The sequence below is a fragment of the Pseudonaja textilis genome, chromosome 5 (genome assembly GCF_049901715.1).
Source record: "Pseudonaja textilis isolate UNSWEBS1 chromosome 5, rPseTex1.2, whole genome shotgun sequence".
NCBI lineage: Eukaryota > Metazoa > Chordata > Lepidosauria > Squamata > Elapidae > Pseudonaja > Pseudonaja textilis.
This window is the reverse complement of record NC_141994.1, coordinates 49,591,612-49,619,284: the sequence shown is the minus strand read 5'-3', so window position 1 is coordinate 49,619,284 and position 27,673 is coordinate 49,591,612. Positions and strand designations below refer to the sequence as shown.

The following is a 27,673-nucleotide window of genomic DNA, read 5'->3' as shown; positions in this document are numbered from 1 at the left end:
TAAAGTTTTTTTCCAATTTAAAAAGAAGCTGATGAGCTAATTCACAGCCTTACGCCATTTTCAGTTTCTCTGTTCTGACAGTTTCCTTTCCTTGTGGGAGTAGTTGGCAGTGGGGAGAGTACTTGTCTGAATTATTCAAAGCACAATTTTCTTATAGCACAAAAAGGAGTAAGAATAGGGAGAAAAACTGACTTGAGTTCAGACAACAGTACATGAGATGAAAGGTGCAGTATGTGTTATAAGAATTTAGCTACATGTTTGGGAACCCATGTCTGGTTTATTTGGGGACATGTTATGTGCAAACAAAAACCATGTCTTGGTAACCTAAGTTTAGAATTAAGCATGTTACAAGAAGCCAACTGATCAGTCTTGAAGAATCTGAAATTACAATATTTCATTCTATTTCCGTTCTGGTTCTGGATACTACTCTAGTATGGGAGGTGAAAGAAAAGAAGAATAACAACATCATTGTCATGCTGATGTAATTTTCTACGGTGCTTCCTCATTTCTCTCCCCCACAACTTACAGACTCAAGAGTGGCTGTATTTTTTCCTTTGTTTATTAATATATTCCCCTAGTTTGCTGAAGAAGGAAAATGACATATTGTGAGGACTAGGTATCATGTCCAAATAGATTATTCTAGTGAATAACAAAATGCTAGCTGTTCCTAATTGTAACTTTAGTTCCTCAGGGGGTTCATTAAGTGCCTGGATCCCACATGCCCGCTGCTGAAATGCATCATGTGTATCCCTCTAGGGAAGAGATGTGGGGATGCAAAAGATGACAGATGTACAAAATGGAAGGCAACATTTTATTTGCTTATGTAGCAGTAATTTCATGCCAGTTTCCCTTAGGCTAATATTTCTCAACCTCAGAAACTTTAAAATATATGGACCTCAAAACTTCCAGAATTCCCCAGCCAACAGATGCAACCTGATCTCAGATATTTTGGGCTAGAAATTCTCAATTCCTTAATATTGCTCTTCTGTCTGGTTGATAATTCCAGTTAGTGGGTATCCACTGTGATAAAAATAACAAGAGCAAAATGGATCCAAGAAATTTTAATTTGGGCATCATTGGATTAGAGCTAGATAGTGGATATGGCTGAAAAGTAAATTTTGAGTGTTTCTTCATGAATCAAATATCTGTATGATATAATCTGTAGTGATATAATCTGGCTAGCTAGTTAAGGCTAACTAGATCATGTGGATGGAATCCAAGCAGTGATTCATCCTTGAAAGAGGGGGTGGTCCAACCCATGCTGAAGAAGTCACCCCCCCCCTCCCCATGAAGTCATGCTGGATCTGACTGTGCTAGTTAATTTCTGAACTGCTTCCTTTTTAGGGAAAGTTGTTAAGAAAGTAGTTAGGTTGCAGTTTCAGAGGGCTCTAGGTGAGGTGGATTTCTGGATCTTTCCCAGTAGGATTTCAAACCTGGATACAGTGTAGAGATGGTATTGATTTCATTTGTTGACTCGTGTCAGGACTAGTGTAGAGGTGGTATTTCTACTAGTTTCCTTGACAGTATTGATACCATTGATCATTATATCCTTTTGGACTGACTTAAGTATTGGAAGTTATAGAGTTATTGTGGTTCTCTTTCCTCTTGGGCCATTTCAAATTGGTGATGTTGTGGAGACGAGGGGAGAGATCTATCTCAAGGCTCTTGCTTTTGTAGGATAGCTCGAGACTTGATTCTTTTCTGACTCCTGTTAATACGAGATTGCTAGATGGGGTCATCCACAGGCATGGAGTTGGATGTACATCTCAGCACTGGGCCTTCCAAGTGATACCATCAATTTTTCTGTCTTGATGTCTAGAGGCTATAGGGGCCTGGTTGAGGGGGAGCAGCGTCAGACTTAATTCTTATAATACAAGTCGCTGTGAATTTTGGTATCACCTGATCTAGAGACTTTCTATCTTCTTTCTGGATAGAGTAGCACTGCTCCAAATCTACCCAGAGTGCAATTTGGGAGGCATTCAGCTCTTGTTCTAAGAGGAACAACACCAGTTGTGCCTATGTCTGAATCAGGAGGCTCTCCTCATAGTCATTCATGCCTTAGTCACCTCACAGTTGGATTACTGCAATGGTTCCATAAGGGCTGTCCTCAATGACCTCTCAGAAGCTGCTGCTGGCCCAGAATGCAGGGATGTGAAAAGGGTACCTCTTTACTTTATGAGCTACATTGAATACCAGTGAGCTTTTGAGTCTAGTTCAAAATGAGGTTTTTCATGGCAAAGGGCTGGATTATTTGCAGGACTGAAAAATAATTGTTTATTTTTGCTCTTCTGGTTAGATCTGGCAGAGCCCAGTTTGATCAGACATGGTTGACAATGTTATGTCACTTAGACAGTGTCATGAATTAAGACACAGGATTTGTGCCTTTTCTGTTGCTTTCCTGACCTTTGGAACACAATTCCTCCTTGAGATTAGGTTGGCCCCAACTTTTCCTGCCTTTCAGAGGGCATAAAAACTTGAACCTTTTCCCAAGCAGTGGGGAAATTAGCCTACAGAATAATTTTGCTGGTTTAATTTTTCCCAGCACTGAATGTCTTTATGTTTTGAATTTTGTTGTTATTTTTAAGTCATTTTATATGGACTTAATTATTGTTTACTAATGATGTACACTGCACCGAGTTATGTGCTGAGTGGGAGGCTTTATAAATCAAGTTAACTAAATAGATGAAAATTTATTCTTAAACCATCTGTCGAGTTGGTTAAGTTATTTTTCTGATAGGCACGGTTTTGTCACATTTTCATATGGTAAATCAGTTGATTTTAGTAACTGAACAGATATAACTCACTGGATAGATTTATACATCAAATTAAGTTAGGATTTTTTAAAAACCCTATATATATTTGAATAAGCCAGAATAGCTTAGTTAGTATATAATGTTTGGGTCTAAACAAGCTATTGGTATGTTCTATTATGGATGACTTAATGACCAACTAGCATTTACTATATTTACCCAAAAAGAATCTAGCTTTCTTCTCGAAGAATTACTTATGGGTGTAGTATATTTTCTTGAGAGAGTTAGAAAACAACTAACATGGTTCCTGTATAACTGCTGAACATGAACAAATGAGTGGGGGTGCGAAGTGTGAATAGATATGCTAAACAAGGTTAGTCTTGATCACCTCTATTTGCTTATTTAGTTTGTTCATTTGTTAGATTTGTTTCCCACCTTTCTGTCAGGAGGTCAAGGTGAAATACATAGCACTTTGACCTCCCATTTTTCTCCAAAACAACTGTGAGATTGTTTAAGCTAAGAGATATAAATACACATATGTGAGAGTCTTACATGCATATATTTGTTGAGGGAAAAGTTCACTTCAGAATTGGTTTCAACAAGAGTTGGACATGAATGTTCTGGAATGTTCCAGAATACATTGGAACAATTTATGGTTTTCTAGATTACATCAATCCAGGAGATGACGTAGTAGTTTTCAGAAAGTTGATCTTCTGAAACAATATGTTTATGATATATCTGGTCATCTTACGTTCAGGTTCACCTTTCTTTTGTGTAAATATGGAGTTTTCTTTTGTGCTGGAAAAAAATCAGAGTGAAGCCTCTTCAGAATTTGCTATGAATAAGATAAGAAGCTAGTAGCTCACCTCAGTTCTATTTACCCAGAATTTCAGCTTATCATGAAGGCATCATTAACAATGGAGTGGGTACCTAAGGGTATGTCTAGAACGATTATATTTTGCTGACTTTCTTAATGGGTTGCTGGGATTATATTTTAAAGCTAATGGAGATATCTGGATTTTTAAAAAATGCTGTTGTAATTTTGTGTTGGAGAACTAGGAGTGTGCATTTTTAACTTCTTACTGTGTAAGAATGTTATGACTAAGCTGCCAAGTATCTTCTTTTTTTATTTTTGTTTTCCCTTTCCCAATTGGAGGAAATTAGGAAGAACAAAGCCCTTCCCATTCCATCCCATCCTCTCCTTCCCTATCTTAATGGAAGTAGAAAACTCAGAGAAGCAAACTTTAAGCATGCTATTCCTGTAATAAAATGTCCTTTTGAATCTGAAGCATTTCTTTCTGGATTGTTTTAACAGGCTTGGTTCTATTCATATGCACATATTCTACTATATATAGACTCACTGAGCTGGAGAAACTCAAGAATTTCCCCTATGCTTTGTTGCATAACAGTAATCATTTATACACTATTAAGTGCCATGTTATTGAGAATGGTTTTGAAAAGACCATTCCAGCATTCTACTCATATGTTTAGAAATATTTTTCTCCATGGTTTTTTTTTTTTTTTGGGGGGTTCTTATTTCATGCCAAGGCAATAACAAGCTATTGAGATAACTGATCTACTTTCAAATTAGGTAGAAAGGGATCATACAGAAATGGTGATTAATTTATTTTCTCTTTGCCAAATTCTTTCTAGCTATAGAGGAAAATCACCCTCTTTTATTAAATTGTTTATTCAGAAATAGGGCATATTTATTATAATGAAATGAATCTATTGCATTAGAAAATGAGAAAATCGGATCTTTGAGAATAAATGTATTGAAATATGAATAATATTTATCCTCTTCTGAAATGATGAATTTCAATGTAAGTATTTTTGCTTGTTTGCTTGCTTTCATTAAGATTCAGTGTGATCTGCAGCAATTTCATAAGTACTTTTTTTTTTTTTGGCATGTGTATGACAATTCTGTTATCTAGGCTGGTATACTAAAGTAAATGAAAGTTATGAGGTATTATGCCACCTTTAGTAATATGTATCTATTTAGGATGGTCACTTCTTAGTTGAGTATTGGACTCAGTGCTTCTTCTCTTTTAGCTTCTAAAATCTGTACTCCTTCAAATCTGTTGAACATACTGACTTTCCATTTCTTTCCCGTCTTTTGAGGTCGATATTTTTTTTGGGGGGTGGGGGGCAGGCTCCATGTTTTATCTGATCACCTTAAACTTCCTTGCCCGTTTCTTTGACCTACGGTAGCGGGAAAAAAAGAGAGACTCATGCTATGTTAATGACCAGTATATTAATTACAAGCTGTTCAGTATTTATTTGTCAGATTGTTTCTCTCTTATTCTGTCTTTTCAGAGTCTTTTTTTGTCTTCAGCTTTCATCTTTTGACCCGTGTTTGCATTTGATATTCCCCTAAAATATCATTTGGTCTAGCCCAGTCATAGCTTTGTTTCAATCAAAAATTACCATATGGTAACTTTGCATATGCAAACCATAGCATTTGCAAAACACAGTATATGCAAGTGTGTAGGGAAATATAAGAATTAAGATATAAATGGGCTGTCAAGCTATGTTCCTAAAATATAGAATTTGTCATTTTATGAAGATTTTGGTTTTATCAAGCCTGAGGCTTGGCAAAGAGGATAATCTTATGTAAATGGAAAGGAATATATTTTCCTGATGAATTCAGATAAGAGCCTTATCTATTTTTGAAAAAAAATTGCTCTAAAAATAAGAACATAAAGCAATAGATTGCCATATGATCCAGACTGAATAATAAGGTTGAGGATTTAATTTATTCTATATTGATGCTAAATGAAAAGTTATATGGACATTTCTTCTTTTTTTTCTGTTATTAGTTCTCCCACATTTTTTTTATTGTGTTTAATCACCTCCATGTACATTTTTTTGGTTACAAATCACTACATTTTACCAGTATTGTAATTGCTTGTATTCTACTCTTAATAATAACTAAATAATTAAAAAAAATAAAAGAAAAATAAATACATGTGCTTATGTGAAACTATGAGAAAAATGTAATTGTAATAGATCTGATTGAAGGTGGATTAATCTTACTGAGTGGAATGTGGAAAAGTGAAATTAAGTTTAATAATTAATGAAAGGATTAAAGTGTAAGTCAGAAAGCATGAATTGGTGTCATTAGGTAGTGGTGAATGCCCATGAAAGTAGGTATCTGAAGTAATCTTGAACTGAGCAATATTACAAATCTAATATATTAGTTTTGAGGTAATTTGTTTTGGTTAATGTTACATTCAAATGACAAAGGAAGAACCAGGCTTAATTGAATGTGATTCTGGAGAAAAATGACTTGATCAGATGACTTGAATGAATGAATGGGAGTCAGATAAACATTGGGACTATTCAGAGTTGAATGAAAATGATTGTTTTGCTAAGAAATATGTGTTTGTTATGAATTCAGGGTTTATGTTTTAATCTGTTCACATGTACAAATGGAAAAGGAAGGAATACAGGTAGTCCTCAACTTACTACCACAATTGAGCCCAAAATTTATGTTGTTAAGTGAGAAATTTGTTAAGTGAGTTTTGCCCTATTTTATGATTTTTCTTGCCACATTTATTAAGTGAATCACTGCAGCCATTATATTAGTAACATGGTTGTTACGCAAATTTGGTTTCCCCATTGACTGTGCCTGTCAGAAGGTCACAAAAGGTAATCACATGGCTCCAGGACACTGCAACTGTCATAAATGTGAGTCAGTTGTCAAGCATCTGAATGTAAATCATGGGGATGCTACAATGGTCATAAGTGCGAAAAATGGTCATAACTCACTTTTTTCAATGTTGTTGTAACTTTGAGTGGTCACTAAATGAACTGCTGTTAATCGAGGAGTACCAGTATAAATCAAAAACTTCACTGATTTGTTTATGATGAGGGATTGAAAGAGTTAATGAATAATATAAGGATGATGAGAGATACTGAATGTGCCACAGAACATTCTTGACAGTTTTTGATTGCTTTTTGGAAATTTATTAATTTAGCATATGGCAAATATATGGACTTATAGTAGTTAAAATGTTAATGTCTACTCCACCCAGCCATTCAAGGACAGGGTGGTCTATGTTAAAAAAAAATCAGACATTGGGCTGGTGTAAGCTCTTGATGGACATTCGGACACAATGTGATGGATATTTTGTTGAGGGGCACCACAGTCACACAGAGGGATAGAGACAAGACCCCACTTAAACAATGAGTCCCGGCAGGCACCATGTTGGGTACGGATCCTGTTCAGAGTTGACCAATGCTGGCGAGGAAGGTCAAAACCTGGCACCTTTTGTGTAGGGTCATTTATGTACTGCCTGTATCTGGACATTCAACAGTCCATGTGGCTTTCCACTGTGAGTTGATGTCAAAGTTGTTAGACATCTGTTGAGCGAGTGCCAAAGAGGGCTTCCTGGATTTAAGCCTGCCAATTGATAGATGAGGAAGATCAGCATGCACAGGAAGAAGTGGTTTCTTATAATTTTGTTGTACTCCTACACTAAGGTTTCCTGCCTTCATAAGGCTGGTGGTGCTATGTGGCTCAAGACGGGGAGCCAGCAAGTAGAAGTAGATTTTATGCAACTGCTTATGATCCTCATTGTATCATTTAGTTTAGCATCGATCTTGCTAGTGTGGCAGCTATTAAGCCCAGTGGGGGTGCAGTATTAAGCTGTGGAGTAGACCAACTTAGTGCTGATATTCTGAGAGTAGAGGCTGAGGCTTCCCAACTAGGTCCTCTAAGTTTCTGGAGTAAGTTGTTCCTGGTATTTATTTTAGCATACGTGTTCTCTAGGTGTTTCTTATAGGAGAGAGTCTGATCCAAAGTTACTCAGAGGTATTATTATTCAGGTAGGCAGGTAGACATTGGTGAGTTTGTTCTTGAGGTGGAAACAGGTAGTCACCCTTTTGCTGACACTGGGTATGAGTCTCCAGTCAGCAAAATATGTTCCCAGGGTCTTCAGGTCCTCAGAGAGGAGGCAGTCCAATACTTCCAAGTTTTTGTCTTGCGCTGCTAGGACCAGGTCATCTGCATACTCAAATTTATGTAGCTGGATATAAAGATTGAGCAGTAGTTGGATATAAAGATTGAACAGTGGGTGCCAATAGAGAACCTTGTGGAAGGCCATTGTTGAGTCTTCTTAACTTACTAACATTGTCCCCCATAGTGATCTGAAAGGATCTATCGCTGACCATGTTGTTAGTTAGGTGATAGAGGATTTTACAGGGGGAATAATGTGACTCAGTTTGTAAAGCAGACCCTTCTTCCGCACAGTATTGTATGCTGCAGTAAAGTCGATGAACACAGCTGTGGTTTTTAAGCCTCACTGGAAACCAGCCTTGATATGTCCTATTAGGCTCAGCACCTGATCAACATAACTGTATTTATGACGAAAGCCAGGTTGTTCCATGGGCAGAAATGTATCTATTGTGGGTCCAATTCTGTTTATGATAAGTTTCTCCAGAAATTAGTAACAAGAACTCAGAAGAGCAATGGGGCGGTAGCTTTCTACTGTCTCTTATGGTTTGCCAGGTTTCAGAAGCGATATTACTTTGGCTTTTTTGAATTCCGGTGGGAGGTGTCTGCTAGATTTAGAAAGTATGTTTGAAAATAATTTGCTGAGCCAATTCTTTGTTAGTCTCCCAGAATGAATTAGAAATTCAGGGTGGATGCCATCAAAACCTGGTGTTTTGTTGGACTTCAGACTATTGATGGCTGCATTGATTTACAAAATGAATTGCTCTAAGTTAAGGACTACCTGTATAAATAAAAAACTTTACTGATTTGTTTATGATGAGGGATTGAAAGAGTTGGTGAATAATATAATGGTGATGAGAGATCCTGAACGTGACACAGAACATTCTTGACAGTTTTTGATTGCTTTTTGGAAAAAAATAGAAAGCACAGAAAGAAGGAAAAATATGATGGAAATATAAGTAGAGGAAGTGGAAGAAGGATAAGAACCATAGAGCTGGAAGAAACATAAGAATCAAATATGATGATCCTGTATGAAAAGTATTGGAAGATAGATTAGTGTTGTAACAGAAAGAATGAGAAGCATACATAAATTTAATGCTAAAGCTGCTTGGAATGGAATGAAAATAGATATTAACATCTATGTGGAAGAATTAAAATGGGAAGTATGAATAAGGCTAATTATTTCTCATACTACATTACTAATTTTTGTATTGATAGACTTGGGTGATTTATTGAGCTCTATCTCAATTGTATGTTTCTATGATAATCTGATTCTCTTAAATCAAAATTTCTTCCTCATTTTGCATCAGGCAAGAGATGCATGCACTCACAAGTTTACTATAATGTTGGTGGATAAAGTTCTGTTTCTGATGTCATATAGTTTCTTCCTTAAAAAGTTGATTGTGTGGGTTTGAACATATTTATTTATTTATTTGTATTCCACCTTTATTATTTTTACAAATAACTCAAGGTGGCGAATATATCCAACATACCTTCCTATTTTCCTCACAACAATACTGAAGTGAGTTGGGGTGACATAGCCATTGAGCTATAATATACATTTAGTATTAAATGTGTCCCAGTATTAGAATTATTCCCTTACATGATTTTTCATTGTAGTCTTGCCTTCTCCCCATAGATTTTGATTGCCTTTTCAGATTTGATCTCTGTGAAAGATATCACACTCTTGTTCAATAGTATCCATTTTTACCTTAAGATCTTGAATTCCTTGCATAATCATCTGGAAGGATACTCTTTCTTGTTCTTTTTCTTTCTCTTTATCTTGCTTTAACAATGTCTGAATTGAACGCTGTCCAGATGGTGGGGAGGCAGAAGCAGACATAGAGGCACCCGAAGATATAAATTTCTTACTCATTTTAAGTGGTTCCAACTCTTCAAGTTTTTCAAATTTTAATCCACAAAAAAAGAAAAAAAATATGAAATTTTAATCAAGGTAAAAGGCCAACAATAAAAAAGCCAAAAGTGAGAGAAAAAAGAAAAAAAAGAAAAAAATTCTTCAAATTCTTCCTGACCTTAGTCCATAAAAAAAAAAAAAAAACCATAAAAAAAAGTAACAGTAAAAATAAAAACCCAATAATAATAATAAACAAGACAAAGCCAAAAGGAAGAAGGGAAGAAGAAAAGAAAAAACAAAAAACAAAACAAAAACCAAGAAAAATAAGTTTCTTCAGATTCCACACCTTAGTCCAGCCAGAAAAAAAAAAAAAAGAAAAAGAAAAAACCTCAATTAAAAAAGGAAAAAGAAATAGTCCGCTAATGTACATTAAAAAAAAAAAAAAGGAAAAAAAGAAAACAGGATCCAAATAGGCAAAAGAAAAAAATAAAATCAGTTAAATCAAAATAAAATATAAGTAGAAAAAAGAAATTCAGAGGCTTCCCTTTGCAAATAAATCAAGCTTAAAAGTCAGGACCTTGATGTTAGTGAAGGGGTTGGCAGAACTCAAAAAAAACAACAACACTGCACTCTATTTAATTATCCAAGGCTCTAATTATAACTCCCTTCTCTTTCCCACAAGCTTCAAAGCTGAGCCATGTATATCCAGAAAGACACCTGTAATAATATTCCACAAAAGTGCTTTCCTCTATCTTATCAGGGGATGTCCTTGAGAAGAAGAGTCTATTTTCTTTTTTTAAAATATTTCCGAGCCTCTAGGTGGCAGTGTTACAAAGTATCATAGTTCTCACTTTCCCCCTCCTCTCTTAAGGGAAAGCCGACTTGCAATACACAAAACAAAAACCGAAAAATCAAACAAAATCAAGAGAAGCCTCTGGCCCAGAAAAATAAAAATAAAAAGTCCAGAAGAAGAATAAAACATATGAATATATAGAAAAAGAAAACAGTCCAGTTATCCAATAAGTAACAATAGAGTCCGGAAGCAAAGAAAAGAAAAATGGATTCTCTCTTTGACGTTTCCCTAAAAAACGCCGCTAAATCAATTTTGTCAAAAAACAAAACAAAAATCACACAGGTTTCTTCAGATAATTAGAGTAAACTTTCCAAATTCAAAAATTAAATAAAAAAAGAAGTTCTCACCCAACCGACAAACTCTTTCTCAAACTCTTTCCGTCTGGAGTCGCCCGGCCTCAGCAGCATGGGGGCTGCCTCTCCGCCGCTGGCAAGAAGAGCTTCACCGGGCTCTCCAGGGATTTTGCGGTATCCCGGAATCCTCAGGATATGCTCTTCACGATGGCTGTCCCTACGGGACAGCGTGAGGTCCGTTGGACCGGCCAGTGGCGGAGATATCGGCTGCAATCGAAGAGCTCGATTGCAGACCGTATCGCCACGGCGCAAGCTCCTCCCATCTCTCGAAAGATATCACACTCTTGTCATATCAGCATATAATTCTGATATGAGTTAAGTTCAAGAACTGCCAACTGTTTTCTGTTTAATAACCAAATGTTTATATTTTAATTAATATAACTTGGTAGTAAGATTGTTTCATACTTAGTGATATATTGTTATGCTCTCTCCTATTATTAGGAGTTCTGGAAGAAGCAGAATTCTACAACATTGGCTCTCTAATCAGATTAATAAAAGACAGACTGGAGGAAAAGGATTACACCATAGCCCAGGTGAGTTGGGAAATGTCAGAATTATATTTAAGAGAAATTGAAAGTTTCATTTTACAAAAAAATTGAACAACAATAAATGTTACAAGACTGGGAATAAACAAGCCAGCATTTAATTGTTAAAGCAGGGGCTGTTTTAATTCAGTTAATTTTGCGGTATTTATTATTCAGTGTTAATTATGCAATTGAAAAGAATGAAAGAATGAGTCCTGAAAATTCAGTCTATATTTTGGGGGAGAAAGATCATATGGGGGAGCTGTGAAAAGGCAGTTCTCTTGGCACTTGGCCTTTGATTGTTGTTATGAAAGAAGTGAGAAGCTGGAAAACCTCCTAGTATTTCACTCCTCCTTCCAAGTTCAGAACTGCTCACTCCTTTTGCCTTATATTTGTCCATATATCTCCTATTCTGACTGGCAGCAATTCTCATATAGTACTGCAGCTTTTCCCAACCAGGTGCCTTCCAGATGTGTTGGCACAATCAGTTTCAGCCTCAAATGATTAAAGCAATATGGGCTGGGAATGCTGGGAAATGAAATCCCTCCCCATCTGGAGGTTGCTGAAATGAGGAAATCTGTACTTCTGGATGCTTTTAATGGGAGATAATGACTAAATCTTTTAAGGCAGATTGCACTTTTTAGTCTCATGTGTGGTCTTGCTCTGAATCTCCATGTGAGAATAGTGCAAAATGTTTTATTTCAAGGCATGGCATTTTCAGGCATGAAATGTCACGTCCTTCTCCTTCTTCCAAGTTCAGAACTGCTCACTCCTTTTGCCTTATAATGAATCACATCATTCATATACCAGCACTACTTATTTTGATTGCCAGAAAATTCTGGATCCTTAACCCTTTGCCTAGCCCTGCCAGAAAATGTTCACTCAGTGAGCTATAGCTCTTCTCCTTGCTCATCTAAAACTTTTCAGTCTAATGCACATATGCAGATGCTTCTGTCTTTATGCTATTAAAAAGTTCTCTTCACTAGGATCGAGAATTGAGGATAGAAAGCAACTGCCTGGCTTAGTTTATTAATAGAAAATATGGACAGGTAGACAGGAAAGTCCTTGCTGATATGGTCTATTGTTCTTTGTTCTGCTTCTTCTAGGTGCCACCAAAGCATGTCTACAGAGTACTGCAATGTCAGGAGGAAGAGCTCACACAAATGGTTTCTACAATGTCAGATGGGTGGCGCTTTGAACAGGTATGCAAGATTATTTCATTTATTTATTAAATTTATTAAAATATTGTGAATATAGGTTTCCCAGTGTAGAATTTGATAGTGATTTCAGAATCTTCAATTTTTAAAAAATAGAATAGGCAGTCATGCTTCACATGTGGCTCTTATAAGTAATTCACAAAGCAGATTCAAAGAAGGAAGAAATATGTTATCGACCTAATAAATTTTATTAGTCATTTTTTTCCACTTCTGACTGCATGCCTGGGAATAAATTCCATTAAACTGTATGGTGCTTACTTTTTAATAAACCTGTGTTGTTGTGTAAGACATTTTATGCAATCCTGTGCCCGGTTATCAGGGTGTCCCACTGTTTTCAGTGTTTTTTAATAAGCAACACAGGTAAGATTGCAGGCATAAATTGTGAATTGGCGATACTCCCAATTCTTAGACTATATAAGTTTAAGATTTATAGATTTTTTCAGATCCTAGAACATTCCAAACTTAATTGGAGATCAAGGGGAAATATTCGTTAGCTCTTTCTGTGGCATGATAAAAATATTTTGGCAGATTGAATCTTTCTGGATCTGTTGAAAAACACAGTTAAATTTCTTTCTTGTCATATAAAGACCACCGTGGAGGACAAATGTACTCACATGAAGTCTTCTGCACTAATCCTAACATTTGCCCTCTTGAGACCTTTTCAGACCAGAATTGTTCCCAATTTTGCATCATTTGGCATAACATTAATCTCTTTCTACAGTTGGTGAATATTGGGTCATCCTATAACTATGGGAATGAGGATCAATCAGAATTCCTGTGTGTTGTCTCAAAGGAACTGTGCAGCTCACCCAGTGGCCTCTGTTCTGAGTCCTGCAGGAAACTCAAGGTTAGATCAGTCCTTAAAATCCTTCAGTTCTCAACTCTCTTTTCAGCTATCAAATGGCAAATGTGTGTTAAGACTTATTCTTTGTTATTCCCTGTCATGTCCAACCTGGTTTTAGAAATGTTTATTTCTAAGCCAATGATCCATGTTTTCTGACTTTTAAAAATATTATTTCTGGAGTGAGTGAATACTCTTTTTACAAGGAGAGATGGAGCAGAATTACATTTTGATACCTATTTCCTTTCATAGATATGATAATCCAAAATTGAAATAAATTTGTACTTCTTCAGAATTGCAAGCATTTTGCTTACATCTGTATGGTATTGTCCTGCTTACTTTTCTGTTACCTGATATTCCAGAATCAGGGATTTTCTGAAGTGAGGTAATTAGTCCCAAGTTCTTCATTAACAAAATATTAATCACATAATGTGCTTATCTATTTACATTCATGTACATGATTCTAGTTCAGCAAAGGTAACATGATGCCTTTGAAAGATACTGTGTCCACCAGTCTCCCTATTCCATCTCACTTTTTAAAAGATTTCTAATTAAAAATTAAAACAGAAAGAAGATGTAATATTGCAGAACAAAGCACAGATATTTTCAGGAATCCATTTGGATCCCATAAAAGATTACAGGAGGCATCTTTTAGAAAGGATACTTTGCCTTCTGGTAGACGGATGTTTTATGATTGCTGGTGTCCATAACAGCAGCCATTTTGTGAACAGGAATATCTTCCCTGATAGCCATTTTGCCATACCATTCTTCTGAAATTCCACATGTATTTTCAGTTCCGAACAGTTGCTTATCCCTGATGTAATTGTAACTCCTATAAATAATAACGTAAGATAAACTTATGTCCTTGCTTCTTCTTTTAGCTGGACTGGCTGACATTATGAGAGCTGAAATGCAACCCAGAGCGAGTTGATGGCAAATGTTAGATATGATGTGGGGGATAGATAGGAAACTCATCAAGTTTGTAGATGACATCAAGCTGGCAGGAATAGCCAACACTCCAGAAGATAGGCTTAAGATACAGAAGGATCTTGACAGATTTGAACATTGGGACCTATCTAACAAAATGAAATTCAATGGTGAAAAAAGTAAGGTTCTACTTTCCAGAAAAAGAAAAACCAAATGCACAGGTACAGTATAGGTGGTACCTGACTCAACAGTAGCAACTGTGACAGGGATTTTGGTGTCCTAGACAATCAGTTAAATATGAGCCAGCAGTGTGCTGCAATTGCCAAAAAAAGCCAGCATAGTCCTAGGCTGCATTAACAGAGGGATAGAATCAAGACCATGTGAAGTGTTGATACCATTTTATAATGTCTTGGTAAGGCCACACTTGGAAAACTGCACCCAGTTTTGGTTGACACAATGTAAAAAAGATATTGAGACTCTAGAAAGAGTGCAGAGAACAGCAACAAAGATGATTAGGGAACTGAAGGCTAAAACACATAAGGAACGGTTGCTCTAGTTTAATGAAAAAAAGGAGTAGTGGGGACATGATAGCAGTGTTCCAATATCCAAAAGGTTGCCACAAAGAAGAGGGGGTCAAGCTATTTTCCAAAGCACTTGAAGGCAGTACAAGAAGCAAGGGATGGAAACTAATCAAGGAGAGAAGCAATCTAGAACTAAGGAGAAATTTCCTGACAGTTACAACAATTCGTTAGTGGAACAACTTGCCTCCAGAAGTTGTGAAGGTACCAACACTTGAAGTTTTTACGAAGAGATTGAACAACTATTTGTCTGAAATGGTATAGGGCTTTTTGCCTGAGCAGGGGGTTGGAATAAAAGACCTCCAAGGTCCCTTCCAACTCTTTTATTCTGTTATTTCTTAGTCTTAAAATTATTCTCTCTGTTCCAGAATCTTTACAAAAGAGGTGGAATCCCCTGGCCCCTACTGGTGATATTCCTACTTTTGTTGTTCTTTCCTCAGGTGCCGCCTGCTGCAACACAGAATCCCGAGGAAGACCCAGAAAAAGAACAGCAGAATGAGGAGGAGCTGCAGCTGCAAGAAGTTGAAGAGCAGGAGGAAGCACCAGTAAAAGCCGATGGTGGGGGAGCTTCAAAAGAGGGTGCATGGAATGCCTGTGTGGGTATCAAGCAATATACAGAAGCTTAAGGCTGGTGAGAGGCGGGGGAAAACTGTGCACTTGGCAGCTGTTGCACTTTGGTCTAAACTGTTTGGTTTTTTTAATACTACATTTGTAGCAAGCTCCATCAACCAAGATTCCACTGATTCTTTTTGTTCTTGTGACCTTTTAGAGGCCTTTTACTTTGTGCTCTTTCCATTTTGCACTCCTTCCCCTTTTCTTGTTAATTTCCTTTTCTTGTGATCCCTCTTCCGATATTGTCTTTTCCTCCATGAGCCAAGAATCCTGCATTGTAGACTAGTTTAAACTTCCCTTTGGGCCTCTCTTTCCCATTCTGTTTTGATAAAGACAACACATCATCTGCACCTTCACACCTTTTATCTGTGACTCACCTTTTATCCAATTTTTCTTGGATTTTTTTTTTTTTTTTTTTGCTGAGGTGTAGGTATCTGGACTGAGACCATTTTGAATTTGTCTTCCAGAATAAGCTTCATGATTCTGAGAAATGGAGTATCACAATAGAAGATTAAAGGCAGGAGAAGAGGGGCTGTTAAATGACTTCTGAACATACAAAGCAGCCTTTAAAAAAATGAAATGGAAAATGACTTTTCTGACGGCTGTATCTTTTCTTATGGGTAGTACTTTTCCAGGGTCTCATACGAAAGTCTTTTCTACCTCTGTTCTTTGAGATATCATTAATTGGAGAAGCCAGAGTTTGGTTCTTCTGCATAGCAATTGGGTACTACGCTTTTGGCAGCCACGCATCCTCTAATTACGTTTCTATTGTTACCTTATATTATTATCTAAAAGAAAAACCAAAGTTTTGTATTGCAAAAAAAAAAAAAAATCAGACTGTCTTTGCTGAGGGTAAATTTTGCAATCTGCATTTTCTTACTATCTTCGTTACTCAGCTGTTTCAAGGCACTTCCTGTTTCTTGCCAATCATCCTTTTACCTGGAAACCAGAATGTTCTGTAATGTGATATCTCCTTCCTGGGCATGGAAGGGTTTTGATATTGCTTCTGCTGAGAAGATTTTCTCCTTTCCTGCTTGAGTCCTGTCTGCTTCAGAGAGTACATTGCCTGTCAGCTCTATTATGCACTCCCTCTACTTTGACTATTTTTCAGCTCCAGGTTTTTGTTTTTTATTTGGCCTTTTCCTTAGCTTTTCTCTTTGTTCCTATAAATTCAACAGACCTTCTGCCATGGCCATCAGTCGCAGTTTATTTGTAGAAGTATCTTCCCCAATGGCTGGGGTCAAACGAGGGCTAGCCTCCAATAGCATATCAGTGCATTGTCTTGTTTCCTCTTCCAAGATGTCTCCTGAGTCAGTGACCACAAACTATGTAGCCCCTACTTGGTTGAAGTCGCAGTAACCACATGCCATGGGGCAAAAGAGCGAGATACTGCACTTTTGGATTTCCTAGCTGGATCCAAACATGGAAATGGGCAGAAGGTATAGCGCCTCTTCTCGTCCCCTTCTAGATCTTAACAAGGGGAAAAGCCAGACAAACAAATGAAAAAGGGGTGGCCAGTTCCCACCCCACACTATATACACTGTACTCAGGTGTTTCCCTTCAGGGCTGGATAGATGGGGAAAGGGTGAGTTGTCTCTGGATGAGGAAGAACAACAGCCATTCCCCAAATCCGCCAGGTGCTTCCAAAAATAATAATAATCAGATTTTCCTGAGTATTTCAGGAAAGGCTATAAATCACTTGAGCCCAGGAAGCCAGAATCTGTCACTCCCTCATATTCCAAGACATGTTTTTGAAGTAGAAAAGGATTGTGAGGGATGGCTCCTGCTCCCGCCTCATCTTGAAACCTCATATTTCCCCTCAGACTAGAATGTCTCATACTCTACATGTCCCTGTGGCAGAAATTGCTTTTCATTTCACAAAGATGTCAAAGATGCACCCACAAATCCCTGAAGACAGGAAAACTGAGATCCCCCAATATAAAGCAAATATGATCCCAACTATAAGAACCACCCTCTTTGTGAGGGGAAAGATAGAATTTGCTTCTTCCCCTCTTAGGATATTTTTGGGTACAATCAACTCATAAGGCAACAGTATACAATACAACAAATATGTAAATTTATTGAATAAAAGCTTGGATATAGCTGTTCATTTAGTATATTTCTCAATTCTAACCCAGCTAAATAGAGGTACAGATTGCTGATCAATCCAATTTCCCCAAATAACGTAAGCAGAGATGTCATCTAAATAAATTGTCAGTTACTAAAAGTTGTTTTGAAGGTCCTTGACTGGATTTCCTAGAGTGGAAAAGACAGTGGGAGAAGTAGAAGGCAAAAGTATCAAACAAAATATAATAAACAAGCTCTTAATCTCTACCTGCACTCTTTGCATTAACTCTTCACTCAGAGTTCTTCTTCATCTCCTCTTTCATGGTATTTATAGTATTAAACCTTGATTAGCTACTTTTCATCAATCCTATTATAAATATTGTTACAATTTCCAAATTGTAGAAAAATATTTGAGCAGTTCTTAATTGTGGAGGATATTCTTTTTATTTTTTATCCTGCCTTTCATTATTATTATAAATAACTCAAAGCAGCAATATATCTAATACTCCTGCCTCATAGTATTTTCCCAACAATAATCTTGTGAGTTAGTCTGAGAGAGAATGACTGGCCCAAATCATCCAGTCAGCTTTTATGTCTAAGGTAGAACTAGATCTTACAGTTTCCTGGTTTCTATCCTGGGTGCCTTCGCCACTAGACCAAACTGGCTCTCTAGTACTTTACAAGTGGAATTTCTTGATACTTTTAACCTTTTCATCATTCTTTGATATTCATTGCTTTAGTGTACTCAGTCATGCTATTGAATTTCCATGCACCTAGATTTTGGATGGACTGTATATATTTATTAAACTAAATATTTATCATATAGTTTATTAAGCTTATTATCCATTATGATTATTAGAAGAAGTTGTTTGCTGGTCATACATTCTACAAAATGTATGCATTCAACTGAAATATCAATTGTCAATGAATCAGCTAGCTCAAATCACTTTTCCAGTATACTTTTGCTCAGTCATGGCCAAGGCTTCTACTCTATGATTCACACAGAAAACTGGATCCAAATTATCTCAAGAAATCCATCTGGGAAAAGAAGAACACAAGTTATAAACAACTAGCTAAGACTTCTGCTGCTTTCATGGTAGATTCTTAGCCAGAGGTAAGTCAGTTAGTGTTGCCTCAAGGAAGTAATAGTGGCTGACAAATAGGAAGGTAACCCTAAATTCAAATTGGGCCTAACATTGGGTGTGTATATATGGTAACTTTGGTCAATCAGAGATAAGGACACACCCAAGCAAACACACCCTACCGTTTGTCTTGGGATGATTTCTCAGAACCATAAAGCCACATTGTCCATACTCACCAGGTGGATCAAACTCGCATCAAACATCCCCATGAGACCTAGAACAAGGTTGCCCTATAGGAAGCTCTAGTCCACTCACCCAAAAGAATGGCCCTTTTGGCTTCCCTTAATGTTAGTGCCCCTTTGGGAGACATCTGTGGGGTTTCCACGTAGGTCTCTGGGTCTTTCTTTGTAAAACAGTGTGAACCTTACTCGCACCTCTTGGTCAAAAGCATTTTAAAAATTACAGTAGATAATTGATAAAAAGAACTACTAGATTCCATCTTCAGAGACAGCCATGGTACATTTCACTGTAGGAAAAATGTATAATGAACTTACTGTGACAGATTTTTTTTCTACAGTGGGGACAGAACATTCAACCCATCCTGATACATTAAAAAAGAGAAAATATTTTCCTGCAAAGATCTGTAGTCTAATGTTTAAACTGTTCATGCACTTCTTAGGGATTCTTTTCTTCTTTTGTGATCTGGAATATCAGTCCAAAACTGGGAAGGAGGTATACTCTCACAGAAAGCAATGTCAGATATTTTATAGCTTTTCCTATGGAAGGAACGGGAAGGGAAAATGCCCTTTAGAAGGCCATGTCTTTGCTGTAAAAAAAAAAGGACCTTCATTGTATATCTAATTTCCTGTTCCTATTCTCCCATCTAATAACCTTGAAGAGTTGGAGAAAAGAAAATTTAACTATAAAGTTAAATTTGATATTCCCAAGAAAACCAGGTTTTGGATTAGATTACCAGCAGCTATCCAGTACTGATTTATGCACTCTTTAAAACCATTGATTTTATTTGTAATCAGAATAGAGAATATGGTCATCTGCCTTACCATTCAAGGTGTTCTAACACTGTCGGGCTCATTCTATAGCAAGTATACTGTATAGAGGTACTGACATTTACCATCTTCTCGGTATATAAATACTTTGCTGTTGAGCAATGTTGGCGTTTTCCAAGGATTGTGGGCTTGACACGTAGATGAGTTTTGTCTTTTGTTGTAAAGGAAGGATGAAGGCATCCCTAAGGCTCAACTCACAAAGCTCTTCTTTCTGTGATCTGCAATGGGAGGTTCTAGCAGAAAAGATTTCTTAACCTTTTGTCTCTGCAGGAATGTCTTGGCTCTCTGGTAGAGAGCCAAGAGCCATGTCTTGGCTCTCAGGTAGTCTTTGAGACCACTGGTGCTCTGCATTCACCTGATTCCACCCCCCCACCCACCCCCAAGCTGCTTTTCTAGCTACTCCTTTTAGCTTTGTTCTTGCATCCTGTTTATTTGTTTTGTCCTCATTTCTGTTTCCTGCCCTTGTTCCTCCTTGCTGTTTTTTTAAAACTGTTACAAACCAGATGTCTCAGGATATGATGCTAATGATGATCAATGTCTCTCTCTTTTTAAAGTTAACTTTTAAATCTTTATTTTTGTACTGTTATTTAAAAAAAACAATGGGGTGGGGGTTGTTAGAATAAGATGAAATATTGTATTTTCCAGTTTCTAAGCAGCACCCTTTAATTGCTGTACGTTCTGCTATTTGGCAAAATACTGGATTACTTTTCTTAACCCTTGTGTTATTGTTGGGAGATGTGGCATACACTTTCAGGAACTAATTTCTTCATGGCCCCCAAAATTGACATTCCATGCTGTCACAACCTCCCCTGCTGGGGAAAACAAAGTAAAACAGACAAAGACCTTCTAGCCATGCAAGTTTCAGGCTTGCTCAGTGTGGGAATAAACGAGGTTCTGGAAAGGACCTCATGAGTTTTTAAACAATGAATGTGCTGCATCTTGCTGCAATGAATGTCCTGCAATTCCTGTTCCTGTTTGTGGACAACCATCTCTATTAAACGAGTTTTAACATTTTGGCATGCAGGAATACCCTTGCAATTTGAAAGAGAGGAAGCATGACGAGATGTAGTACCTCCATCTTTTGCTCTTTGCATTGCATATGGTGTTTTTCGAGAGTTCCATTTTTAGCTGCAAAGGGCAGCATAAGAAGTTGTGTAAGAAAATACACCCCTTTTTGTAGAAAGAAACCAGCTGGAGTGTTTCTCCTTCAGTAGTTCTCTTGTAGATGGAGAGCTTGGCTTATGTTCAAATAACAATTCTTCTTCGGGAGCAGATCCAATAATAAACCTTATGCCTTTAGACTGAGGAGAAGAGTGTTGTCCTTCTTGAACAAGATTTTATTATTCCTGAAAGTACATCACTAAGCAGATCACATTGTCTTGGTGTGAACTGCACCAGATTTTACTGAAACACAGCAGTGTCTGAGGAGAAAGTCAAGAGAGGCGTTGGGAGGGTGGGGCAGTGTCTGTGTGTGCAATCTTTCAACACAAGCCCCATCACTTTTGTACACATGTTGTGACATCGTAAGATGTACCAAAGGACTTTGCAGTGCAGTTTGACTTCTTTTTTCATCTGATGAAAACAAGCTACAGTGGATGTTGCTGCTGAAACTTACCTCATGAAGATCTAAAGGCAAGCAAACTGCAACTTGACAAATATTTCATTTTTCTTCCAAATCTCCTGTTGCCAGAGCAATTTTCCCAGTCACCGGTTTCCCAGGTCTGTTATAATTAATTAGCTTTTCCAGATTTGCCATCTGCTAAGCAGAGCAAGGGAGTGGGTGGCAGGAACTCTAAGAGAACAACCTAGAGAAGAGGGGCTGGTGTTGTTGTCTTTATATGTGTACCATTCCTTGGAAGGCCTGCTCAAAAGAAAGCATGTCCACGCGGGCAGCTTTAGAGATGTACAAATGTCCTCTAGCGTGCAACTAGCCAGACCACTAGGGAGAAGAAAACAGATTTGACTCAGCAATAACATTGGTTTTATTTTTACCTGGCCGATCAATTTCACTTTTATTTATCTTGCAGTTGTCATCTCTATGGCTGTTTGGATATACCTTTTTAAAAAAAGGTCCTTATAAAATAGACATCAGGAGCAAAAATATATAGTGGGGAGATGGAGCTATGTGTTCGCTAATCCTGCCCTTTCCAACCTATTGTATGATTCTGTTAAATTTCTATGGGATTGAGGATAGTTAAAAAATTCAGGTTCCCAGATGTACAACTGCAATTATCCAAATACTTTTCTCACATAAATGTTCTCCAAATACTTACTCACATTTTCTCCATCCCAAAAGGTCTGAAGGCTGAAGGGAAGCACATAAATTCTTCCCTATAGCCTTTCTTTCTTGTGATATTTGAGGAGAGTTAGTAACAATACTGTATTCTAATGGATGAGCATCTGCCCTTTGATATACTTGAATGCATGTGTTTCTGCATGCACACACAGCCACCTATGTACATGTTTCATTTCAATGCTCCATGAAATATAGCCATTTATGTAAATCAACGGGACAAATATTACTTCTAATAGAAAGCCACGCATTTACTTACAAAGATATCTGTTAATTGAGAAAGCAATTTTTAAATTGTGTCCAAGGATGCTGTGTAAAAACTCTTGAATAAATTTCACTATCTCATTACTGTGTCTCATGTTCTTGTGCCGTTAGAGAATATGCACTTATCAGAATGTACATAGGAAACACATCCTTCCATAATGGCATTTGAGTCCACCAACTCATTTATTTTGCTGGAAAGATAACTTAAGATTCTAGATGGAGGAGAACAGCTAAAAGATTGAAACCCAAGGAAATGGAGATTTGGCCGGCTTCTCCTTGGTGCCAGTCGGGCCTTTTTTCCAGCAAGAAGAACTATCGCTAGTTGGGGCTGAGGTTGTGGGTCTTGAGCTCTAGTTATGTTAAGGTGATCTCAGGTTAGGATGCAACTTTCAGATCTTAACATTTCATTTTCCAGTGCTATAAAGAACAAGGAGATCTATTTTTCCAGCTTCTTATATTCAAGAGAAAGTATGAATTCATGAAATTTATTTTCCTTGAATGTAACTGTCCATTCATACGGCTCAGGAACCTTAGTTTGTGTTCAGGAAACATGTTAAATGAAATGTGTTTTCCAAATACAGATAATAACTGGAATTTGTTTACTAAACCATATTTCATTTAAGGAAAGCATGACTTAGTATGGTATACAATCTCAGCCATAATTTTATTGATTAAGGACTTTAATAAACCTTTACCAAAACACACAGTTTTAATCTCTCTGAAGTATTTAAAATTAGGAAAGAAATATTCCAAGTATGAATTCTGTCTTTCATGTGCAACTATTTACTTCTTTGAAAACATGAGTTCAATTTTGTGACTGAAGGAGGAACTGGGAATATTTTCAGTATTAAAGAATGTACTCTAAAGGGCTGTTGATTCAAAACAGGCATGGATGGTCTTATCAGATTGAAATAACAGCTTCAGAAACCAGCTATATGGTCATGGAAGAATAACAAAATAGTTACTGGTTTTGAGTTTGTGTGTTTTTTCTGCCCTCTGGTGGAAAGCAGAATTTCTTAAAAGATTTGGCCCCTTTCAGTGCCAAAACAATTTGTACTAGCTTAGAATGCTATGAGCGGTTTCTGGTGGTACCAGAATTGTATTTATTTATCAAATGTATATAACCACCCATATCACATGAAGTGTGTCTTATTTCTGAAACCAAGTTGGTTGGTTTGGAATTAATAGAATAACAGAGTTGAAAGGGACCTTGGAGGTCTTCTAGTCCACCCCCCTGCTCAAGCAGGAAATCTTATATCATTTCAGGCAAATGGTTATCCAATCTCTTCTTTAAAAAACCTCCAGTGTTGGAGCATCCACAATTTCTTGTTGTTCCACTGATTTATTGTTCAGTCAGGAAATTTCTCCTTAGTTCTTGGGTGCTTCTCTCTCCTTGATTAGTTTCCATCCATTCCTCCTTGTTCTGTCTTCGGGGTGCTTTGGAGAATAGGTAGAGCCCCTCTTCATTGATTAGGAATAAGCACAGGGTAATTGCTAGCAGCTTATCAGTTTAAAACCAGGGGTGTCAAACTCGATTTCATTGAGGGCCACATCAGGGTTGTGTTTGACCTCGGGAATGTATGGCTAGGGTTGGTGCTACTCCTCCAGGCCCCAGTTTCATCTGGGATGGCCTTCTGCAGTCCTCTGCCAGTAAAAATGCAGCCCAGGGGGGCTGCACGTGGCCCTTCCCAGCTTCATTTTCACAGGCAGAGGCACTGCGGCCCAGTCCTTTGTTGTTTCCAGGACAGCCCTGCGGGCCAGATCTAAGCACCCCGCAAGCCGGATCCGGTCCACGGGCCTTGAGTTTGACACCCTTGCTTTAAACAAAACATGGGGAAGTATCATCCAAGGGTGATACTTCTTGAACAAGCAAGTTACCAATTTAATAAGATCATCTTGTGTTTACCAGCTCTTCTATTTATCAGGAAGTGGTGGTAATTCTACTTCAGAATGAGTCCAGTAGCTTCAACCCATATCCTAATGCTAACCTGCCACAGTCCTGCTACATTTAAAGTCGCCATAATATCATTGTAAGGAGTATGTCCAAGTTGATGGGATGTTAAAATAAAAGCTCTTAACAATTTTTACTAAGGACAAATATACCATACATGTGCAGATTCAAAAAAGAAGATAAATGTGCAACAAACATCCTCTTGTTGGCAAGAGGCACACTAGTATTGGAAACCTCTGAAGCACGCTTATATCATTTTCAGAATGGTTTCATCATAATTTCTGTACAAAGCTATAGCTCTGAAGATAAGCTGAGGTTATTCAGTTACAAGATCCCTTGCATTTATTGACAGAATTTCTCTTTTGCTGTCAAATATTGAAAGGTGCCTGAAATCTTATTTAAGTTTTCAGTAAACATTTTGACTGCAAAACATCTCTTCTCTTTAGTCCTGATCAATGAAATGATCTCATGCAAGGAATGAATCTTAATTTTGTAAAGGGGGTCAATCTACCTGGATGCCTTAAAGTAGAAGTAGGTTGTTTTGATCTAGCTGCTCAATTGTTTCCTGCAGAACTAAAGGAAATGGCCGTCAGATATCATGCACTATCAGGACATAATAGTGGATCATTTGGCCAGGGAAAGGGATCACTAGACTGGCCAATTTGTGCAAGCAGGGCCATTATGCAAACACGTGGGACAACAATCTCTGCTTTCTCATTTAGCATTTTAAGGATTTTTATTGCCAGTCTTAAATTAAGAGGCATCTGTTCCTACCTCATCCACATAGTAGTTTGGGATGAAGTTGCAGTAGGTGTGTTGGATAAGGATGTGACCTTGAAATACATTGAAAACTCCAATAATCTTAGCAGTAGGAAAATCCATGCCTAATTTTTTTCAAATAATCAGCATGTAGATAAGGCATGAATCATGTAAGTAATAATACAAAATTCACCTGATGCTCTTCCCTTAACATTCCACAAACAGCTCCTCCCATTTCTCAGTGTTTTCGTCACTACCATTTGGGAATTGATATAATACAAGAAAAACTGGATGGACTTCCAATTTCTACTTCCACATTTAACACTCAAGAGAATCAATTTCCCTAATGTCTTGGAGTTTCCATTCAAACTAATATAAGGGCCGGTCTACAGTCAATACCTTTTGAAGGAGAACACCATACCTCTCTGTTGTTACATTGGAGCAGCTTCTCAAATTTCATATTTATTTTCAACAATCTTTCTTCAGTGGCCTTCTTTGGCTTCTCCACACATTAAAACATCCTTAAAGACCAGTGCTTGAATATCAGGTGCAACAGGAGCCAGGTGTAAGATGGGATGTCTCCACAGGTTTGGCTATTTGAAACTGGGACAAAGACTAAAGGTGTCTCCTCAACAGTGTTTCCTTGTAACAAAAGGAGGATTTGGAATGATGCTCAGTTTGACATAGTTTGTTTCATCCATTCCTTTACACTAGTGATTCTGGTATACACTCCATAGTCTTTGGGACGTGCACAACCCATTCCCCAGCTCACCACTCCAGCTAGAAACCATTTGCCACTGGCTTCCTGGCAAACAAGAGGGCCTCCAGAATCTCCCTAGAAGGTGAAACCAAAGAGCAGTCAGGGCAAAAATAATTCGAATAGAAAGAAAAGAGAAAGTTCTGTGTAGTTATCTTTACAACACTCAGTGTGTGACATTGCATGCAAATAAGGCAGTGTCACAGGAGAGGGAAAAGTTATTTCTAGATCATGGAAACTAGTGCTTAAAGATACCTGACAGGAATCCTTTTTGCCCTCCTGGTAGCCAGCACAAAGCATTCTGGGAGAGACCTGATAGTGATAAGCTTCACTGCAGATGTCTTGCTGAACTAATTGCACATCCACCTTTTGCAAAATCTTGCTTGTAGGACCTGTGGGAAAGGAGCTGCAGGTTAGCAGAAGTGACCAGAGGAAGAAGGTATTTTCTGTTTCTAAGAAATTCCAATCTCTACACATTCTATAGCAAGGTTTTTAACCTTGGCAACTTAATGACGCATGGACGTCAGTTCCCAGAATTCCCCTGTATGGGGAATTCTGGGAGTTGAAGTCCACAAGTCTTAAAAATTGCCAAGGTTGAGAAACCTTGCTGTAAAATATGTGGAGATTGGAATGAAATCCTGTTCTATAGGGATGCAACAGTTTTTTCAGGTCAATGTTTACTTGCTTCATGCTAAAAAGTGTGACATCATAATCACATTTCTCTGTTTTAGGAAATTTCAGTTGAATAAGAAATGTAGTGATACTGCTTGGTAAGGCAAAAGAAGAAGGGGATGGCAGAGAATGAGGTGGCTGGATGGAGTCACTAAAGCAGTTTGCATGGACTCCAGGGGATGGTAGAGGACAGGAAGGCCTGGAGGAACATTGTCCATGGGTCAGACACGACTTCGCAACTAACAACAGCAACAACCGTTTACAAAATAAGATGGCCTATTGAAACCTAACAGAATGGGTTGAATCCGGTGGTATTATTCCTCTGGCTGCTGTTCTAGAATGAGTAGCTTTTGTTCCAGATGTTTGGAAGAACCTCTTGAACAAACCTAATGTACTTATGGAGGGGAAAGAGGAAAGGAACAAATCTTGAAGTCAACTCCCTGGCATTCCTAAATATGCTGCAATATTTGCATGATTTATGCAAGGATCCACTAGAGGGAGCTTGGTAGCATCTTGTTGCAAAGCTCTTGCAATGCTTGGCATGAGTTTAGCACACATGTATTCCTATGAGGCTGAATATGCTTTCACTGGCCAACTTTTAATAAGTTTTGCACACTCCTTTTGGCAAAAGCTTAGGATGCCTTTTTGACCCTATGATTATATCTGATTCATCCTTTTAAATTAAAAAAAAAATGGGGGCCCTTAAGGACAGACAAACCAAGCACTGTACCTCCTTCCTTGACTGCACCCCAGCCTGTGACCCAACACAAGAGGCCAGGCTCAAAGAGATGAGAGCTGGCAGGCAAGCAGATGGGCTGGATGAACGCAGAATAGATGACTGGATGGTCAAGCTGCAACAGAGCCACGTCATAGTCATGGCTGTCTTCTTCATAGTAGGGATGCTGCAAGATACGGTTCACTTTGAAGGAAACCTCATTGTGGCTACTGACATTCAGAAAGTGCTTGCCCAGGTATACGGTCCAGACTGTGGGGGAAACCTGACTGCAGAAGAAAAGAGTGGGAAATAGCATAAGCAACTTTGGTTTTTCTCTTGATACTATATGTGTCCAGCTCCCAAGTACAGCTCAAAAGACTTTGTTTAGGAAAGAAAGGAAACTGTCTTAATGCCTTGTCAAACTCTGCCCCAGACCCAAAATTTACAGAACTGGCTTTATTAATGGGTAAGATTTTGTTAGTCACAGGTCATTGCATCTTCTGTAGGGAGGCTTACCCTAAAGAAAGAACATTGTAAGCACATAGTTGCTTGCAGGGAGGAAAGGGAAAAGAGGAAGAG

At 37.8% G+C, this 27,673-nt stretch overlaps 2 protein-coding genes across 3 annotated transcripts in view; one reads left to right on the top strand and one right to left on the bottom strand.

Moving 5' to 3' along the window:
• KCTD17 (potassium channel tetramerization domain containing 17) overlaps positions 1-22,321 on the top strand; it is a 30,742-nt gene extending 8,421 nt beyond the window's left edge. Inside the window, exons 3-7 of one of the 2 annotated variants that reach the window (XR_015743889.1) lie at positions 11,210-11,301; positions 12,399-12,494; positions 13,231-13,356; positions 15,296-19,971; positions 20,005-22,321. Coding sequence is in view for 1 of the 2 variants with exons in the window: in XM_026695783.2 (XP_026551568.1) it covers positions 11,210-11,301; positions 12,399-12,494; positions 13,231-13,356; positions 15,296-15,481 (500 nt within the window). In the remaining variant the exon portion in view is untranslated. Of the gene's footprint in view, positions 1-11,209; positions 11,302-12,398; positions 12,495-13,230; positions 13,357-15,295 lie in introns of both variants that reach the window. The other variant, XM_026695783.2, reaches the window with a different exon arrangement.
• A 564-nt stretch (positions 22,322-22,885) lies between these two features.
• The window catches only part of TMPRSS6 (transmembrane serine protease 6), a 30,733-nt gene continuing 25,945 nt past the window's right edge, over positions 22,886-27,673 (bottom strand). The window contains exons 16-18 of the mRNA XM_026695805.2: positions 27,110-27,381; positions 25,963-26,099; positions 22,886-25,785 (exon numbers count right to left, since the gene is read on the bottom strand). Coding sequence (XP_026551590.1) covers positions 25,624-25,785; positions 25,963-26,099; positions 27,110-27,381 — 571 coding nt within the window. The 3' untranslated portion in view covers positions 22,886-25,623. The remainder of the gene's footprint in view (positions 25,786-25,962; positions 26,100-27,109; positions 27,382-27,673) is intronic.